Raw genomic sequence first — 22,165 nt, forward strand, 5'->3', positions numbered from 1 at the left:
AGTTCACGTGTTAAATGTAAAACTTAAATAGAAATCCACCACCGCATGGCTGGAATCCAAGATGGAATACACACGGTGTCAAGTGCTGCTTTAAGAAACTTTGGCGAACAATGTTTTGTAAAGTTAAACACAGAAAGAACTGTGCACAAACACAGTGTTCTAATCAGTCATAGTTTCTAAGCAGTTCTGAAACTATTCTATGAGTATAGTAGTATGAGCAAGTAAAGATCCTGTAGCAAATGAGGGCCACATTTCTCACGGTTGGAGAAGGAAGTTAAAAACAAGAAAGGCGGGCACAACTCAGTGTGGGAGATGCAGGACTCGGCATGGATTGTGCATTTTTGTTTTGATTTGTGTATGCTTGTGTGTGTATTTATGCAATGCATAAATACCAATATAGATAAAAATATAGACAATATATGTGTCTGTATTGGTTAACATGTATGCACGTATTTCCTCACTCACTCTGAGAATGTCTGAAAGTAGTGGCACCCAGGGAGACTTAGTATTCAGATCTCAGTGTTTATTGCCCAGATTTTAATATTTCAGTGTACCACTCATAAATAAAAGAAGCCAGGGCTCCTTACAGGACTCGAGCAGGACGAGTAAAAGTTGAAGCATCTTATAGAATCAGAAATTAATAATGTACTGAAATATATGTACCTTCTTTTGCTCATATCTATGTTCACATAGAAAAACCAGAGGAGCCAACCTACCAACCTGAGTTTTCAATAGCCAAAGATAAGAAAATTGAGCAACAATACAAATAATGCAATTGTTTAAATATAATGTTCAAATAAACTAATACCCTAAGGACATATAGATATAAAGAAATAATTTCGTGAACATAAATGCTGGGGAGAGGTATTGGCCAAATTGAATTGTTATATTGTGTGCATATATGAATATATAACAATAGATCTCATCAATATGTAGAAATATGATGTAACAATAAAAATGAGGAAAAAAATAACTAAATGTGGGGACTGTATACCTTATTCCTTACAGAAGAATTCAAAATAATAAATGCTGAAAAGATGAAGGAAATAGAAAATTACCCTTAGAATACCAAAGTGATAAATACTAAGGGTCAGATCAATTGAAAAATGCTAAAATTAATGGGGAATATGTTGAATAGAAACAGGGTATTTCTATGACCCTGTGGAGTGTAGCAGATAATATTGAACAATATTAATTTTTGGTTTTGATTATTGTGCTGTGGTTGTGTGAGATGCTAGCAATTGGGAGGCTGGGTGAGGGTGTATAAAATTACCATGCATGCAACTCTCTTGTGAGTCCAAAATGATCTCAAAATCATGTTTAAACAAATGTGAGCAGCTGAGTGTGAATGCACTGGGATGCTAACTGGAGTGCTCAGAAATAACTGCCTCTAGTAGACAATGCTTATTAGGTAATAAATAATGCAATGTGCTAATTTGTAGCTTATTAAAACATTTTATTAAAGCTCAATAGTAACTAACAATTATTTGGGAATTAGGTCAACAAAGATTCTTTTATCAGGGAGTAGTATTTTATTACTGACATTGCTTATCATTGTTGTTGATAATATAAAATGAGATTTAATCAGTTTTATTATTATTTTAAAATATTTACTGACCGTGAACCTCCTTACAGCCTGCACATGGGGTATTCTTCTTTGATTTCTTCATCCATCCTTATTATGTTAAAGAAAGTTTATGCATAGTTACTGGGATTGTGTGACAAAGACAAGTTTGTCATTAAACAAGATCTCCATGAAATCTAGCTATAGCTGATATCCATATCTACTTCTAGATCTACATCTTCATGTACATTTGTATCATCATTTATAGCTCTACCCAGCGCTGGGGATGTAGCTCAGTAGTCAAGTGCTGGCCTACCATACGTGAGGCTGGGTTCAATCCCAACCACTGCAAACATGAAAAAATGTGTGTGTATGCATATGTACACAGATAGGTGTATGTGTATATATAGATACAGATATGTATAACAATTCAATTTGGCCAATACCTCTCCCCAGCATTTATACATATACATACACATATATATAGATACACTTATTCATACCTATTGATATTTACATTTATATATCTACATCTATTTCTGTATCTATGTCTACCTATCTACATATTTACCAACTTCTATCTAGCTAGCTAGTTTTCTACTTTTTACCTATTTAATATTTCATTAGGTCTTGAGACCACAGACGTGTAGCTAATTTAATAAGTACATTTTATTTTTATGCAAAATGCTAGTAGACTTGGAGGAGAGAGTTAAGCGCTATCCCTTTCATCTTTATTTTTTCTTTCTTATATTTGGCAGAGCAATTTACAATTATTTTTTCATTGATATATGCAAATGAATAGTTGATATTTAAAAATTCTTCTATGCTGGTAAAATCTTTGTTTCCATTTTAAGGCAGTTTGTTTAGGTATCTGCTGGGCACTGTGGCGTTTGCCTGTAATTCTGGCAACTCCAGAGGAGGAGGCAGGAAAATTGAAAGTTTGATGCCAGCCTCACCAACTTAGTGAGGCCCTACACAACTTGGTGAGACCCTGTCTCAAAATAACAAATAAAAAAGAGCTGGGGATAAAGCTCTGTATCAAAGTATCCCTGGCTTCAATCCCCAGTACTAAAAAAATAACTAAATAAAAAGTGCCTGCATTGTTCCCTTGATGTTTTTTAAGGAAAATTTCACCACTGACTAGAGTAGATTAGTGCCTTGGCATTACGTAGTTAAAAATTTTTTTAAAAAGGAAGTAATTGCAGAGCTGCTGATTATTGATTATTCAGGATTCACAAAACCTATGTTATTCTGTTGGAATACTTTTCCTTTATCAAAGGAGAAGCAAGAAGTTAGCATGCCTGGGAGAAAGTGGCCAGGCTTCTGCACTCTTACCTGAAAAGAGGATCACAATACTGAACGCACACTGTGCTGTGGCTTGGCATCCTTCCCGGTGCCGGGCTGCACCATGACAACCCTGCAAACAGTAGAAATGGCCTTTCCCCTCCTCGTCCCCATTGCTTTGGTGAAGGAGTCATTTTGCTTTTCTCTGACATTTTTGTTTTGTGTTGGTTTCCCTCGACTCCTTGGGAACTTATCTGAAGGTCAACAGATTTATTCTCAAGCATGTTGCTCTGTTCGTTTTAAGACCACATTTCATAGTTGTGGGAACTGAATTGCCTGGGGAAGAAACAGCTGGAATGGCTTAGACAGTCAGGAATGGGAAAGCCTTTGCTGGCTAGGACTTGATGTGGGCCTGGGACAGCAAAGGCCACCCCTAAGCCTGGGTAGGAGGAGTCCTGTCCTGGGTCCCGTGGTTTAGGGTCCCTGCTCTGGTCCTCCAACTGTTACCATGTGGGGGTGGGGATTGTCTGAGAAGCCAAGGGAATGTGGCCACCTGGACCCCTGGAAATGGTCACGTCTTGTCTCTTACACTGAGGTGCCTGGGACTGAGAACTTTCCACCTTAAAGATCCCAAACTCTCCCCCAGACTTGGCCTGCCCCTGGGTCTGTGGCAGTGTTCATTTCTCTAGACTGGAGCAGTGGTTAAGGAGAGCCCATTACAGGAGGAGTAGAGGGGAGGGATGGCAGAGCCGCCAGTAGTGGAGCTGTGCCCAAGTACATGTGGGTTCTCAGGACCTTCCTTTGTAGGGCAGAGGCGAGGGGCAGATGGCCTAGCTGCCATCCTGGGCCAGCCAATTTCTCAAGATCTTAAGAGAAAACAGTGATCTACCTTTCACCTGAATTCGGATTAGGAAAGATGAATGTACAGATGTCTATTTGCAACTGTTGTGGGCTGAACACCTTCCCCATAAGGATCTATATACCTAGCACCTGTGCCAGTTAATGTGACTTTGTCTGGAAATAGGATCTTTAAGATATACTCATATTAAGGTGAGGTCCTGCTGGAGTAGGGAGGTCCAAGTCCAGTGCCCTGTGTGCTTATCTTAGGGTGACAGCACAGACACAGAGGAGAGGGTGTGGGGGTCTGAGACAGGGACTGGAGGGGCCTTCTCAGCCACACAAAGCTCAGGAGTGCCAATAATTACCAGTAGCAGGAAAGGCATGGGAAGGTTCTCCCTTAGAACTACCCTGCAGGAGGAACCACACTGCTGACACCTTGATTTTGGCTTCTGGCCTTCAGATCTGTAGGAAAATAGATTTCTGCTGTTTTAAGCCACCAAGTTGGTGGTACTTTGTTATGGGAATCCAGGAAACTGATATATAAGGGGTAAATTATTTTGAAAAATGGGGTCTTTTACTGAAGCCATATTATGGACCCTGTAATGGAGATTACCTTGGCACAATAATATAGAAATCTAATCCCCTGAGGTCTGTTGAAACTCTTATTAACTTGGAAAAAATAATAAAAATGGTCTGAAGACTATTTTCTTTTCTAAAAAAAATAATATATTTACCTCCAAATAAGGGTATGTGGCCTATTATTTGATAATTTTTGACAGTCAAAAATCAATTTCTATTCTATTAGCTTTACTAAATGGGGAGAAATGAATCAAAGAGGTTTTTACTGGGCATGGAGTTGAGAAAGAATCTGAAGGCAGTAACCTTCCCTACATCCCCTGGCATTTTTGAGCAGATGCTAAAGGAAGTGCTGAGAACACACCACCAGACCCAGGGTTGGCCTGAGTGGGTCCCCAGGATGCTAACTCTCTTCATGAGGGAAGGGGCCCTATAGTCAAAATAAATAAATAAATATATAAATCACATTTTCAGGACAGTGCATTGGGGGGTCTTCAGTGTACCAGTACGTATCATGGTGCATACAAAATACTCCTTCCCAGGGTTATTTTATCCTAGAGTCTTTCATTGAGGGAGTTTCATGAAACTGCGCCTCTGTGGGCTGTGTGGAATAAGCACCTTAGAATATTGCATCTACTAATGCTTCTTTGGGTCTGTTTGAGATGAATGAGTTTTTTCTTATCCTATGTACATTTTCCTTATTTCCCTCCCATTTTAATCTTTGCTCCCTTTAAAGAATTGTGATCCTTGACTCAAAAAAACGTGTTAACCTTTGATTCATCTCTGCTACCTATACTGTACCTTAAGGTCTAAGATTTTCAACCCACCATAAAAGAACTGAGTCATCTTTTATCCTTGGGTCAGCAAATCATTAATATCAAACTCATTTATCTTCTAAAACATTTCTACTTTTCTTTACTGTTGACATAAAGCCCTTTCTTTGGAATGAGCCATAAGAACTATCTGATACTCAACTGACAAAGCTGGCAATATCATGTGATTCAGCCTAACACATTAATGTTACGAAGGAGTCAGTACAGTTTCCAAGATACATAATTTACCAAAAGAGGCTTAGCCATTTCAAGAATTTGGATCAACCCTTTTACAAATAGATTGGACTGCTGACAGGCAGGATCACTTGTGCTTATGAATGATACCAAGTTGGCCAGGACTGACAGGAATGTGTGAGGACAAACAGGAATGCAAAATGATATGATCAACTTACAGAGTCAAGTGAGTATAACGAATTTCAAATAGGTGCTTGCAGGACTTTGTTTGCAAAACAGAAACAATTGATTTGACAAATGCAACAGAAATAAAAGCATTTACAAGGGTTGGAACACATGAAGAGAGGTTTTAAACTCACAGCCAATCCGATTCAGGCTCTGTTGAACACGCACAGACAGGCAGCTTCTGAGCTATCAATTCTGACCAACTACCTGCACCTCATCCTATGGATTCTGGCTGCCACATCAAATGACTGACTGCTGGCACCAGATCAAAGATTCATTCTATGAGGTCTCTGAATCTTAGACATTTAGACCTAGTATTATTATCTTTAGTAATATAAACATTCTCTCCCTACAACCCATTCCAACCCTGCCTAACTTCCAAGAACCAGATAGTCCCGAAAATCCCCATTCTTCCTGTAGGTCACAGACTATTGTTCATGAAATGGCAAACACTTCTGGACAATGGTAACACCAGCTTCTTTATCTATCAGCCTTGACTTTGAAGTTTGTAAGTTCTTTGAGGACAAGAGCCAAGTGTAGGTGCTTTGTACTTAGGTCAGGCTAATGTGCAGTCGATAAAAACATTTGTGGGCTCCATCAAGGAGGGCTTTTAATGCAGTTTAGGATCACAGCCATATAACTGACATCGCCTAAAAGCAGGATGATCGCTGGTGATGGAGATCAGTACGGACTGGAAAACTTCTATGGAGACAGAAGTTCTTATACCTTTGATTCTTGAACCAAATTTCTTCATGAAGAAGGATTTACTTGTATGTGTAAATCTTATCCCATGGTGATATTTTATGTATCCATAAAATTTCATTTCTTGTTTAATTCAGATAACTATAGGACTGATGTTTAGTTTAATGGCTCTTCATTAAACAAAGCTTCCTCATTCAGAATTTGTGGTTTTAGGCATGATGAAATACAATTAAATAAAAATATTCCTCCTAGGCTTTTTTTCTCAAATTCTGTGGTACAAAGTAGATTTTTATATTTTGATTGCAAAACTTTTTGACCATGTGGTTTATTAGATTTCTGATGTATTACCCTGATTTCTCTATAAATTAATTTAAGGTTTATACAATCATTTATCAAAGCTGATTATTGAGATAAAATTCTTATATTGCATTATACTATAGATAATAGCATTATCCCTTAGCCTCTGAGAGATATGTGTGTTTCAATTTATTATTGCTCACCCTTGAACAGATGCCACCCTTAAGAGTTTTTGTTACAATGGTAGAAAGACAGTTTGAGTCTCACTGGATGTTGTTAAATCCTCAGGCCATGGTACCTGTGACTGCGGGAAGTGCAGATGTGATGCGGGGTGGTCTGGGGATGCTTGCCAGTACCCAACCAACTGTAACCTGACAAGGAAAAAAAGCAACCAAATGTGCAAGAATTCTCAAGATGTCATCTGCTCCAATGCAGGTAAGAATTCTGTCCCTTGAAGATTCTGAAGTGAAGTAATCAAATCTTGTTGTTTTTTTTTTTTAATGGAAATTTGTAGGCATGGAGAAATGTTGAAATGGAGTGAAGCTGCTTTTGAGTATTCTTTTTAGAAGTGAAATTTAGATAAATCAATAGGGAGAAAATGTCATCTTGCTGAGACTGGCAAGTTTGGTGCTCTCCAGTTGTTTCCGGTGCCTCCTCAGAGCATGCCTTGGAGCATGGTATTCACTGCAAACCACCTCCCACAGAATCTTATGTAAATTGGGAGCCATGATTTGGAATGGAGGATTAAATCTTATGAAAAGATTTATGTAACCAGCTTTTTTATTTATTTGCCACAGATCAAGGGTGCTTTGAATTTATACCTTAGCATCAAATAAAATCAAATGCTTTTAATTTTATAGATGATTCAGGTAATACTGGATATGAAACACATTGAAGAATAGAATGGCAGTGAGAGTTTTTGTTTGACCGAAATATTTTTATATTGCATCAGAGTCATTTAAAACTATTTCTTAGAAGATGGCAGAGAAGGTATAAAAATTAATTAACCAAACCATGTAAAGCAAAGCAGTTGCAGTTTAGGTTGGAATGGTGTTTAGCTAGTGTTACTATAATTAAATATTCTTAATATCTGGGTGTGTGGAGCCTTAAAGTTGTTTTTCCTTGACTGTGGTAGAACATGAGAATCCCAAAGGGTAAATGATAAATGTCAGTGCCCATGTCCTTCCCCAGAAGTTCTGCTTTAGGTGCTTTGGGGTGTGGCTGGACTTCAGTGGGTTGTTAAGCTCCCAGGATGATCCTAATGCACATCCAGGGAAGGGAGCCAGTGTTCTCCATGTGTAAGGGCAAGGATTTGACCTGCTGAACGAATACCTTCCCTTGCTGAAGCTTGCATTACTGGTAGGGCCCTTCTGCAATCAGAGCTAGGACCTTTCCACATCTGATTGCTGCAGATTGCTTGGTATAGAGGAAGCCGGGTAAGGGTGCTCGGCTAATAGGAATCAGGGCCACACCCAGCATGCGGTGCCAGAGGACCCATCAGGGACCAAGACAAGTGGTCTGAGCAGTCGTGTCACTTCCTGTGCTCGTGCTCCTCTCCCCACTTCTCAGCACATCAGCCTTTCCTTTTCTTTCAGAGGTAGGATTTCTCTACCTCTGACTCAGAACACCCAACAATACGCACCCTGCACACCCCTGCACACAGACAGTAGCCCCTTTTATCCTGAAAATATTCATTCTTTCAAACTTATTAATAAAGACTAGGATTCTACTTTTTTAATATATGACAGCAGAATGCATTACAATTCTTACTACATACATAGAGCACAATTTTTCATGTCTCTGGTTGTATACATAGTATACTCACATCAATTCGTGTCTTTATACATGTACTTTGGATCGTAATGATTATCACATTCCACCATCATTGATTACCCCATACACCCACTCTTCCCTTCCCACCCCTCTGCCATATCTAGAGTTTGTCTATTCTTCCCACATTTCCCCTCCCTACCCTACTATGAATCAGCCTTCTTATATCAGAGAAAACATTCGGCATTTGGTTTTGTGGGATTGGCTAACTTCACTTAGCATTATCTTCTCTAACTCTATCCATTTACCTGAAAATGCCATGATTTTATTCTCTTTTATTGCTGAGTAATATTCCATTTTTATATGCCACATTTTTTTTTATCCATTCATCTTTTCAAAGGCATCTAGATCCATTCCTATTGTGAATTGTGCTGCTATAAACATTGATGTGGCTGTGTCCCTGTAGTATGCTGTTTTTAAGTCCTTTAGGTATAGATCTAGGAGAGGGACAGCTGGGTCAAATGGTAGTTCCATTCACAATTTCCAAGAAATCTTCATACTGCTTTCCATATTGGCTGCACCAATTTGCAGTCTCACCAGCAGCTTTTTAAGTTATCTGTTTTTTACTTTATTCATTATGCTTTTAAATAATCAAATTCAGGTACTAAGATGCATTATAACCATGTGAGGGCTAGTCTAGGAATCTTAATGTTCTCATGATTCACAATAACATATTTCAAAGGAGAAAATACACAGAACTGTTTTGATAGATGATAAACTATTTGATAAAATTAAAACATTTCTAAGATATCTATACTTGTACTTTATTTTAAACATTGAAACAGATAATTTAAAAAGTACAGTACTTTTATCTAACTGCCTACCATCCATCATTCGGTTTTGTCAATTGACTCAACAAAGTTCTTTATATTTCCTTCTCCTTGCAGGATCTAATCTAGGGACAATGTTATACTTAGTTCTCTTTCTTTGGCTTTCTTTAATCTGGCAGTTTCTATTGACTTTGGCTTTATAGCACTGACAACCTTGAAGAAAATTGTCCGAACATCTTTTTCTTTTTTAAATAAAATGTTACTCACTTTGGGCTTGTCTGATGCCTCCTCATGATTAGATTCTTGCTATCTATTCTTAGGTGAGATACCAGATAGATGATTTTGTGCTTTTAGAATGTTTCATTTAAAGCTGGTGATGTCCATCTGCTGGGATTGTGGGGGATCACTTCTGACCAACGCATCAAGGTGATGTCTGATGTCACGCCTGTTATTACTGACTTTATCACTGATTTACCCATTTTACAAGTCACCCAGCTATGGGGAAAAACTTTGAAAGCAAGCAAATACCCCAATCCTCATTAAAATTAAGACTCTCTCTTATGGAGAGTTTATGAGGATGATTGGAAAATGATAATTTCTGAAATCCAAATTCAATATTTACCAATTGACACCCAACATTCTTCCACAAATGGCCACCTTCCCTTATTTGCCTGTTATTCAATATTTTATTTACATGGAATTTATTAGCAGTCTGGAATCACAACTCCTATGATTTCAATGGTTTGTCAGACACTTTTATATTCAATTACTCTGTGCACAGATTGTCTCAGATTAGATATTTAAACCTTCTCAGGCTATATTTTGTGTTCTTGGGATCTGACTCAGTTGTTTTGTTTCATTTTGTTTTGCTTCTACTAATATGTTATTTTTACTTTTTTTTGTATATACAAAGAACTGTGGTTCTTTTTTAAAAAAAATATTTTTTTATTTTGTAAAAAACGTTGAACCCAATACCTTTGTTTTATGTATTTATTTTTATGCGGTGCTGAGGATTGAACCCAGGGCCTTGAACGTGCCAGGTGAGCGCTCTACTGCTGAGCCACAACCCCAGCCCTGTGGTTCTTTTTGAATGAATAAAAATGTTGAAAGAAAAATTTGTGATACCTAAGGAAGTTTATTTATATTGGGGTGTATTTTTCTTGGCCATTTCTTTAATGAACATGCTAGTGTCAAAAAGGTAGAGTGAGGCACAATATAATTTTGGAATTTATTTGCTCAAAGAATGATTCATTATTTGGGCATCTCCAAAACAGAGGTGGTTCAGAAGCACTGAGAGAATGCAAATGGAAGGCTTTGACCAAAATACAAGTAAAGCAAATGAAATATTTAATTGGTTACAGTTGTAAATTTTCCTTTTTGGTCAATCCCATTGGAAGACCCTGGTTATATAAGGATGATAAGTTTTCCAAGGAGGAAATTAAAAAATTCTTAGAGATTAATGAAAACACAGACACAACATATCGGAATCTATGGGACACATTGAAAGCAGTTCTAAGAGGAAAATTCATTGCTTGGAGTTCATTCCTTAAAAAAAGAAAAAATCAACAAATAAATGATCTCATACTTCATCTCAAAATCCTAGAAAAAGAAGAGCAAAACAACAGCAAAAGAAGTAGAAGGCAAGAAGTAATTAAAATCAGAGCTGAAATCAATGAAATCGAAACAAAAGAAACAATTGAAAAAATTGACAAAACTAAAAGTTGGTTCTTTGAAAAAATAAACAAAATCGACAGACCCTTAGCCATGCTAGCGAAGAGAAGAAGAGAGAGAACTCAAATCACTAACATACGGGATGAAAGAGGCAATATCACAACAGACACTTCAGAAATACAGAAGATAATCAAAAATTATTTTGAATCCTTATACTCCAATAAATTAGAAGATAGTGAAGGCATAGATAAATTTCTTAAGTCATATGATCTGCCCAGATTGAGTCAGGAGGATATAGACAACCTAAACAGACCAATATCAATTGAGGAAATAGAAGAAACCATCAAAAGACTACCAACTAAGAAAAGCCCAGGACCGGATGGGTATACAGCAGAGTTTTACAAAACCTTTAAAGAGGAACTAATACCAATACTTTTCAAGCTACTTCGGGAAATAGAAAAAGAGGGAGAACTTCCAAATTCATTCTACGAGGCCAACATCACCCTGATACCTAAACCAGACAAAGACACTTCAAAGAAAGAAAACTACAGACCAATATCTCTAATGAACCTAGATGCAAAAATCCTCAATAAAATTCTGGCCACTCGGATACAAAAACATATCAAAAAAATTGTGCACCATGATCAAGTAGGATTCATCCCTGGGATGCAAGGCTGGTTCAATATACGGAAATCAATAAATGTTATTCACCACATCAATAGACTTAAAAATAAGAACCATATGATCATCTCGATAGATGCGGAAAAAGCATTTGACAAAGTACAGCATCCCTTTATGTTCAAAACTCTAGAAAAACTAGGGATAACAGGAACATACCTCAATATTGTAAAAGCAATCTATGCTAAGCCTCAGGCTAGCATCATTCTGAATGGAGAAAAATTGAAGGCATTCCCTCTAAAATCTGGAACAAGACAGGGATGCCCTCTCTCACCACTTCTGTTCAACATAGTTCTCGAAACACTGGCCAGAGCAATTAGACAGATGAAAGAAATTAAAGGCATCAAAATAGGAAAAGAAGAACTTAAATTATCACTGTTTGCAGATGACATGATTCTATACCTAGCAGACCCAAAAGGGTCTACAAAGAAACTATTAGAGCTAATAAATGAATTCAGCAAAGTGGCAGGATATAAAATCAACACGCATAAATCAAAGGCATTCCTGTATATCAGCGACAAATCCTCTGAAATGGAAATGAGGACAACCACTCCATTCACAATATCTTCAAAAAAAATAAAATACTTGGGAATCAACCTAACAAAAGAGGTGAAAGACTTATACAATGAAAACTACAGAACCCTAAAGAGAGAAATAGAAGAAGATCTTAGAAGATGGAAAAATATACCCTGTTCATGGATAGGCAGAACTAACATCATCAAAATGGCGATATTACCAAAAGTTCTCTATAGGTTTAATGCAATGCCAATCAAAATCCCAACGGCATTTCTTGTAGAAATAGAGAAAGCAATCATGAAATTCATATGGAAAAATAAAAGACCCAGAATAGCAAAAACAATGCTAAGCAGGAAGTGTGAATCAGGCGGTATAGCGATACCAGACTTCAAACTATATTACAGAGCAATAGTAACAAAAACAGCATGGTACTGGTACCAAAACAGGCGGGTGGACCAATGGTACAGAATAGAGGACACAGAAACCAATCCACAAAACTACAGCTATCTTATATTTGATAAAGGGGCTAAAAGCATGCAATGGAGGAAGGATAGCATCTTCAACAAATGGTGCTGGGAAAACTGGAAATCCATATGCAACAAAATGAAACTGAATCCCTTTCTCTCGCCATGCACAAAAGTTAATTCAAAATGGATCAAGGAGCTTGATATCAAATCAGAGACACGCCGTCTGATAGAAGAAAAAGTTGGCTACGATCTACATACTGTGGGGTCGGGCTCCAAATTCCTCAATAGGACACCCATAGCACAAAAGTTAATAACTAGAATCAATAAATGGGACTTACTCAAACTAAAAAGTTTTTTCTCAGCAAAAGATACAATAAGAGAGGTAAATAGAGAGCCTACATCCTGGGAACAAATCTTTACTCCTCACACTTCAGATAGAGCCCTAATATCCAGAGTATACAAAGAGCTCAAAAAATTAGACAATAAGAGAACAAACAACCCAATCAACAAATGGGCCAAGGACCTGAACAGACACTTCACAGAGGAGGACATACAATCAATCAACAAGTACATGAAAAAATGCTCACCATCTCTAGCAGTCAGAGAAATGCAAATCAAAACCACCCTAAGATACCATCTCACTCCAGTCAGATTGGCAGCCATTATGAAGTCAAACAACAACAAGTGCTGGCGAGGATGTGGGGAAAAGGGTACACTTGTACATTGCTGGTGGGACTGCAAATTGGTGCAGCCAATTTGGAAAGCAGTATGGAGATTTCTTGGAAAGCTGGGAATGGAGCCACCATTTGACCCAGCTATTCCCCTTCTCGGTCTATTCCCTAAAGACCTAAAAAGAGCATGCTACAGGGACACTGCTACATCGATGTTCATAGCAGCACAATTCACAATAGCTAGACTGTGGAACCAACCTAGATGCCCTTCAATGGATGAATGGATAAAAAAATGTGGCATTTATACACAATGGAGTATTACTCTGCATTAAAAAATGACAAAATCATAGAATTTACAGGGAAATGGATGGCATTAGAGCAGATTATGCTAAGTGAAGCTAGCCAATCCCTAAAAAACAAATGCCAAATGTCTTCTTTGATATAAGGAGAGTAACTAAGAACAGAGTAGGGTCGAAGAGCATGAGAAGAAGTTTAACATTAAACAGGGATGAGAGGTGGGAGGGAAAGGGAGAGAGAAGGGAAAATGCATGGAAATGGAAGGAGACCCTCAGAGTTATACAAAAGTACATACAAGAGGAAGTGAGGGGAAGGGGAAAAATAATACAAGGGGGACAAACGAATGTCAGTAGAGGGGGCAGAGAGAGAAGAGGGGAGGGGAGGGGAGGGGAGGGGGGATAGTAGTGGATAGGAAAGACAGCAGAATACAACAGACACTAGTATGGCAATATGTAAATCAATGGATGTGTAACTGATGTGATTCTGCAATCTGTATATGGGGTAAAAATGGGAGCTCATAACCCACTTGAATCAAATTGTGAAATATGATATATCAAGAACTATGTAATGTTTTGAACAGCCAACAATAAAAAATTAAAAAAAAAAAGGATGATAAGTTTTCTGTTTGCTTTTGAGTGGTTGAGCTCACATTCTGTTTTTTCTCTTTTTTTCCAATGTTGAGATTTATAAGAAATATCTCAATACACATGTATTTCCTTTTGTAGAGATAAATACATATATTAATGTTTATTTTAATTTTTTCCCAAATACAAGATAAGTTGCACACATTTTTACCAATCAAGAAAGGTTAAGGTCACTCATGAGTCCTAACTGATTTTACCTGCTCAGGGATCAGGGATTCTTAAAACCTGTTCTCTAATTTACATTAACACTACTAAATACATGCAGGTACATACACATGCATACATGCATGAATTTCCATACATATATCTACAGGCATAGAAGCACACGTGTGTATGTGTGTAAGAAATAATGATTTTACACCAATATATTCAATTCCAGTCCACCCACATGGGTAATTTCTTGCTTTCCCCATTCCATATTTTCATATACCAAAATTCATATCTCATTTTTTCAATCCTATGCTTCATCTGCAATTGTTTGCAGAATTGCTTCATATGCACAACAATACAAAACAAATCTACCAAAAAAGACCAAGATTTGTTCCCCATATACCCCCTCCCCACCCTCATTTAGCCCTAATCGTGCCTAAGATTAGAGTATGTCATCAAATGCTGCATTCATAAGTTACTTGGATTCCTTTTATTTTCTCCCCATTAGTGTGGTTATGATAGTAAGTTGAAGTACAATTGAGCATCTTTAGTTTGTATTATTTTCAGTTTTAGTTTTTTCCCCTTCCTTTCCTTTGTTCATTAATATAGTTATATTTTGTAATGCACAGTACACAGAGCACATTTCCAGAAGTCACATGTATGCAGAAGAGTCCTCAGAGAATCATCACTCTCCTCCAAAGCTTTCTACCTTACTCTCAGCATCCTGGGGAATCAGCTTCATTGCTTTCTGCTTTGCCTGCACAGTGTTTCTTTTTGTAGTGATAAATAGATATATGGATATATTATTACGTTTTTCTTTTTTTTCCCTATACAAAAGATAGCACACTATGTTCTTCTGCAAATCTGCTTTTGCCATTCAACATTATATCCTGGAATTCACTATGTATCAGTTCATAGAAAATTTTCTCATTCTTTTTTCAAAACCATAGTACTGAATTGTCTGAATGTGGCATGACTTATTCAATCTCCTATGCTTTGGCATCTGGAGTTTTTGATATTTTCAAATTGCAAATAATAATGCATGGAATTGTCTGGTCCATGTGTATTTTCGTATTTTTGGAGGTGCATCTTTCAGTGTAATTGATCAGGAGTGAGATTATGGGGCCAAGGGGTAAATTTATGCTCAATGTTACTTTGAACCTTTTCCTTCACACTTCCATCTCAATATGTAAGTCTTTCCTATTTAGCAATCTCATTCTCACCTGTCTGTCTTCTAATACCCACTTCCACCAGCCCATTTCAGGCCACTTCCTACAAATTTCATTAGCCTAAAGCCTCTCTCTTGTAATCTTTCTGTTTCATATTTCAATGTGGTCCTCTACAAGTAGCTTGGAGCAGCAGGGAAAGAGGAAATAAATGGGTTGGGCATAAGACTGAAGAGCAGGATGAGATAGAGTTGGGGACCAACTATCTCTGTGAGAAACCCATAAAAGTGGTAATGTGTAGAGCGAGGGGAGGCTCCAGCACCTTGGCACAGGGATGTGGACTGGTGTTCAAGTCTGGTAAGTCATCCTAGTCGGCTATATTAGGCTGCATGAAAAACCAGAGCTAAAATAATCTGGTATAAAGCAGGAGACCAATCCTAGAGTGAGTTAACTGGCAACCAAGAAAGAGAAGCAGCATGACACAGCCCGAACACAGGAGTCTGGCACTTTTGCCTGGGCGTCCATATGCCATGTCTTGGAGGCTCAGTTGTGAATTCTGCTGGATGGGTGAAACAGGAAGTCTCTGAGCTATTGTAAACTTCCCACACCAGCCAGGAACAGTTCGCACGTGTGGATGAGAGTGAGTCTGCTGGTGGGGGACATTGGGGAGGAGTTGCAGAATTCAGAAGCACAGGCTGTTTCTTTCCACCTTTCGGGGGTGGGAGGATGGATGTCAATAAAAAGCAAAAAATAGACAACAGGACACCTTCTGCGTACAGAGCCCTGACCAAGTTACTCTCTGCTCCCAAGCATAGCAGACTCCTTTTATTCCAGCAGGCAATCTTAAATCCCTGACCTGTGATCTTGGTCTCCACTGTTTGCCTTTAGCCTACCTTTTCCCCAGACTCAAGTCAGATTCTTTATTTCCATTCTTATTCCCTATGCTAGGCATTTCCCTCAACATCAAAAATCTGTTCTTCATCCTCACTTGTTGGAATTCTACCCATATACAGGTGCCAACTCAAGAACTGACTCCTTCTCTCTGCCTCCCTTCTTCACAGCCAGCCTGAGGTTTATCATTTCTGCATAGCATTTGCCTCAAATCTGTTACAGATGCTTTTGTGTCATGCATCTTCTGTCTATACTCACACACACATACACACACACACAAACCCTAATGGCTTTATAGTGTATGATTACGCAAGATATATATGTGTATATCTTATCAATGATAACTTTCTTCCTGGTCTGTGGTTTATTTAATGCTATTAATCTTATTATCTCCTACAGCATTTTTGCTGAAAACAACATAGGTCACCAGACAGTTTAATGACTAAATATGAGAGAGGCTGAGAAGATGAATGAATAAATATGAAATAAAAAAAGGATGGTAGAAAAAAATAGATGAAGCAACATCATGAACTGTAACATTAGATGGTGAACATCATGCTAAGTGAAATAATGCAGACCCAGAAAGCCAAGGGTCCAATGTTTTTCTCTCATGCATGGAAGTTAGACATAAAGGACAGAAAGAAATAAAAACAAAGGGAATCTTACTAAAATAGAAGGGAATTAATAGAGTAGAAAAAGATGATAAAAAAGGCAGGGGGAGAAGGGAAGGGTATGTGAAAATACTGGGAATAAAATAACAAAATTATGCCATGTCTATGTACAAATATACTGAGAGGAATCCCATATAGGTGTGTATAAACTATTTAAAATAGCAATAACAATTATAAGAGGGAAATAAGTAGAGCAGAGCAAGCAAATCAAGGGGAGGGGATGGAAAGGGAAGGTCCTGGGGAATGAGATAGATAAATTATGTTACATGTACATATAAATATGGCATAATGAATCTCACTGTTATGTATAATTATAATGCACCCAAAAATTTAAAGTCTACCTCTTTTCAAATAACTTTTATAAAAGTAAAATAGTTTTCAGGAAATAAACACAAAAAATGAAGTTTAATAAAAGTCAAATTCACATGCACATTCTCAAGCTAGAAAATAACAAACTCAAATTCTGCATAATCATCATTTATAGGTACTTATGAGAGAAAAACACCTATAGATAATAGTAAATTGCAAATGATCTGGGTCCTAGAATCACACAGAAGACATAAAAACAAGGGCATTTCAGGACCCACAAATATAAGGTGAATCTGGAGAAAGTATTTGGAATAGGAATGATATCTCAATATCTTAGTGGTATAAGAGGGGAGGGAGGACTCAAATTTTTCTGAAAGCCTCTTATGGACTATACACAGCAGTGATTTTAGAAAAATAATCAGACAATGTATTTGAGGAGCTAGAGCACATCTATTTGCACATCTATAATCTGAAAGAGAGAAATGAAAGTGATCTTGAAAATGCATAGCCAGAGAGGATTAACACCTGGATTCAATTATATGTCTACCTTAATCTGGAGTCCATACTTTTCCAGTGCACCACATCCAGAATTGCTAATATCCTGTCGATCAAGCCAAATAGCATCTTTGTTTCCTCCCCCTCATTCATCTCTCCAATCAGCCACCACATGCTGTGTGTTCTTTCTCCTGAAATTTCCCCAAATATGTTTATTTCTTTCTAAACTCACTGCCATTTTCCACCTGGTGTCTACCTTCTTTCCTGCAGACACATATAACTGCCTCTTAACTTCTTTTCATGTCCACTTTTGCCTCATTTCAATTTATTCTCCATGTGACAACCAGAGCACCTGGTATAAATTCATACCTGGTCTCATTAACCCTTCCTGAGACCACTTCTGTGACTTCTTGTTATTGGATTAAAGTCGGAATTCTTTGGCATGACCTATAAAACTTGCACCCACTGCCCCTTTTGTTACACTTTTCACGTCATTTTGTAAACTCAAAGTTCTGTGAGTTTGTTCCTTTTATCCTCTTTTGCCCCTGAACCTTTGCTGTTGTCTCTTGCTGTAACTGAACCTCTTTGCCACTCACTTCGCTTAGCGATTTTTTTAAAACAGCTCTCAGTTTTCAGCTGCTTCCTGCGGAACTCTACCTTTGGCCTCCAGGTCTCAGCTAAATCCCCTTGCTATGTGTTTTTGCAGCACTTTGCACTTCTCTATTTTATCACATTGATTTCTAGCTCTGAGAAGAGGATTATGGCTGACTTGAACTGTTGGATTTCCAGAGATTAGAGTAGAATCTGATGGATGATAAAGTCTTAATTTTATATAGTTATAGCTATGATAACCAATTAAACATGGAATATATATAAAAGTACACTTTTCTTAAGAAGACATCTTATCTCTGGTACCATCTGAATGTGATATTACTGTCAATGAAATCATTCTTGGGGAATGTAATCAGATCTTCAGAATTGCATAAGCACATGGCTATGGTAGACGAGATGACTCCAGTGTCTCTATCACTCTGAGCTGCTTTGAGATTCTGTGACACTCCAGGAATCTATGCCTAAGAAAACCCACTAGGTCTTATTGTCATTAAGAGCAAAGGTGTAAGTTCATGCTGAGGATGTGAAATTATCAGAGGTGTATATGCTTTCCATTCATGCATTGGATAAGAAATTAATTCCAAAAATATTATTATGTAAATAGTGTGCTCAAACATTATGCAAAGCATTGAATAAATCCTGGTGAGAAAGATAAGCAAAGTTACTTTCCTCACAATGCTTCAAATTTTCTGCTTTATTTCACTTCAGACTCAGGTGTAATCAGCAGATATTCATTTATGCATCAGTTGAAGGGACAACCTCTGCACTGAAGAGGTCAAATTATATTCATTAAACTATTAGAGGTCAATAATAAGAGCTGCATAATATAAAATATAATGCTGTGCCATGGCAATCTCAAAAAGGAATAGCTTATTTTCAACCTCATCGTACCCACAGAAATGCATAACTGGAATACTGAATTGTGTATTCACCTGAAAGAAACAAGACAAGAACTTTATTAGCTGTAACTTATGTGCACATAATAAACAATCTTTCTTTGTTTTAATGGTTTAGGTACATGTCACTGTGGCAGGTGTAAATGTGACGATTCGGATGGAAATGGCCTTGTTTATGGTAAATTCTGTGAGTGTGATGACAGAGAATGCATAGATGATGAAACAGAAGAGATATGTGGAGGTAAGTATATTAACTGTAGAAATTTATTGAAGTACTTTTACCATACTTTTGTCTCCACATAGGTTTCTGCTCTGGTGTGCTATTTGAATTTGAACCTGCTTATTTGGGAAATACAGAAGGGAGTTAGCCTAAAGCACTTAGAGTGGCTAGTGCTTTTTCAATGTGAAACTTGATTGTCCCTGGAGGAGAGCCACATCATTATGGTAGTGCACCATCTGCAGGGCTCTGAAGTGGTTTAAATGGAACGTCATCTTTCTCCTTTTCACCTTAGCTGTTCTTATTCTCTTTAATCCTATCTCTTGACTTTATATTTTAATTTCATTCTGTTTTTAAATCATAAACCTTCAGAGAGTTTTGTGTCCTGTTGAGTAAATGGCAGTTCACTAGGCTGTTAGCCTAGAACCTACCTCCCATAGCCAGCCCCATATCTGATTAGATAACCTCTTCTACAAACTTTTCTACAACCATCATTATTCAAGCTGTTTTCCTATTGCACTAATTCTTGTAGGTTTCCTAGTGCTAGGACTGCAACAGATGCTTCAAACTCATAATGTCATATCTCACAGATCACTCTAGAGTAAGAGTTACGTCTAACCACAGGGACAGATGTGGAAACGGGGCGTTGGATAAATTGGACAATTTACCCACAGTCATTCCCCCATTCATGGTAGAATTCAGACTCCTTTCTGACTGACTCTGAAAAGAATGGTCTTGACCCCTCACCACTCAGCACAGACTCATACCTGGGAGTCTGCAGCTCATGGGAAGAGCCTCCTTCTCCCATCCTTCCACCCACAAGTTGGGCCCAGATGTCTCATATGCAATCTTGACTGTCACAAGAGTGAAGCAGAGAGTAGCAAGAATCACTTCAGAGAGGCAAATCCCTCTCTCCTGTTGTGAAACTTGTATTTCACTCATGCCCTTCAGGATTGCAGTCCGTGGAATCTTGTCTTGTATGTGGAAAAGGTGGTTTCAGAGAGTGTTTCCCTGGAGAATCAGGATCCAATAGGCCAGCACGTGGCAATCCGTCCCTTTGTCCCCTTGCATTGCTTTTGTTCCCACGGTAGCCTCCTCCAGATATTCTTGCTTTAGCTTTGTCTTTCCTTCTTCCTGGTCTCCTGGCTACAGAACCCACCGGTATAAAAACAAACAAACAACAACAACAACAAAAACCCAGAATCTTTAATTTATTTTTCTATGTTAGTGACCTCATCTAGATGTCTCTGAAAATTCCCCTAAAGGGTTCAGTCCAAAATAATTAGAAAAGCTAGATAATTCTTCCCACAGATATTATGTATTTGTCATCTTGATATTTGATTTCCAATTACTACAGATGAAAAAATAAGAAAGGAGTGTGTGCTGCAGGGCCAAGGTGTCCCAACAAACATCACCAAAGCCTGGTCCATCTGCATGTGGAAATACGCAAATTTAACTTGAAACAGCACGACAGGAAGTGTTCAACTTCATTCTTTCTTCTTGTTATTTTCACTTTTGGAGCTTAGGCAATTTTCTGGGAAGTTTCTGTCCACAGATACCAGAACCTAGTAAAGAGCCTCTGGGGATGACATTGTCTAGGATGGTAGGTCTTTCCATGTTATTGTCATTCAGATGAAACCAATCTGTTGAAAGATGATTCTGTAGTCCATCCATGAAGCACTATATAAAGAGATTTTCTTGCTCTATCAGTTTACACAGTGCAGAGTTATGTTTATGGCACAGAATATATGTTGTCCTAAAGCTTACATTTTATATCAGTTGTCACAGTGTGTATTGTTACAATGTTTTCATTTGACTTATATAAGCTCTGTTTAATTTTTTTCTATCTCAGGCAGGTGTAGCTTTACATAATTTTTGTTTTCTTATTCACCCTTAACACCATGATTTCTTAATAGAACCCTAATTCAGAACTGAATTTTATAAATATATAAAGAATGTGGGTATAAATTAATTATCTTTATGATTATTTGTTAGTATTATGGTTATCCTTAATATGTATATATAATATATATTATATATATATATATATATATATATATATATATTTTAAGTGTGTATACACACATTATATATATATATATATATATATATATATATATATATATATATAAAACCATATGTGAAAATTTCATGACATTAAACAGCTAGTAATTTCTATAATCCTAAGAAGTTGATGGAATTTTCTAAAACTTGATTCATAAGAAGAAAAGTGAATGCAATCATGCTTTTTTGTAGTATCTCCTCAAGTTCCTGAGGTTTGTGATATAGCTATAAATGTAATTTCATTGTGTGTGCACATAGATATCTCTGTTAATAAATAAAACTATAACATACTTTATAGTTTTAACATAGTATAACTTTAACATAGTATGAACACTATGTTTTATTGCTGCTTAAATCATTTAATATCCTTTGCATTTGTTTAAGGGATCAAATTAAATAACAAATTGTGTTATAGAAATGGCCATTGTCTATGGGTTTAGGAGGTTTCTATGGATTCGTCAACTTACTCATTTAGATAAGAAATGACATTACTCTTAAGTCCTTTCTCCTCTCTATTCCTAGAGTGCTTTTCCTCTTCATCACTCTTTCTCTGTCTCCTGAATGCACATCTGTTAGATGGAAGTGTTAAACACCATTTGTTAAATACCAGTGGTACTGGAGACTAGAATATTCTGTGTTTTCTACTTTTTATGGG

At 37.4% G+C, this 22,165-nt stretch overlaps 1 protein-coding gene across 1 annotated transcript in view; it reads left to right on the forward strand.

The window, feature by feature from the left end:
* The window catches only part of Itgbl1 (integrin subunit beta like 1), a 241,944-nt gene that overhangs the window by 104,111 nt on the left and 115,668 nt on the right, over positions 1–22,165 (forward strand). The window contains exons 3-4 of the mRNA XM_027938908.2: positions 6,784–6,930; positions 19,348–19,470. Of these exons, the coding sequence (XP_027794709.2) occupies positions 6,784–6,930; positions 19,348–19,470 (270 nt within the window). The remainder of the gene's footprint in view (positions 1–6,783; positions 6,931–19,347; positions 19,471–22,165) is intronic.

This window comes from Marmota flaviventris, chromosome 4 (assembly GCF_047511675.1).
Source record: "Marmota flaviventris isolate mMarFla1 chromosome 4, mMarFla1.hap1, whole genome shotgun sequence".
In the NCBI taxonomy this organism is placed as follows: Eukaryota; Metazoa; Chordata; class Mammalia; order Rodentia; family Sciuridae; genus Marmota; species Marmota flaviventris.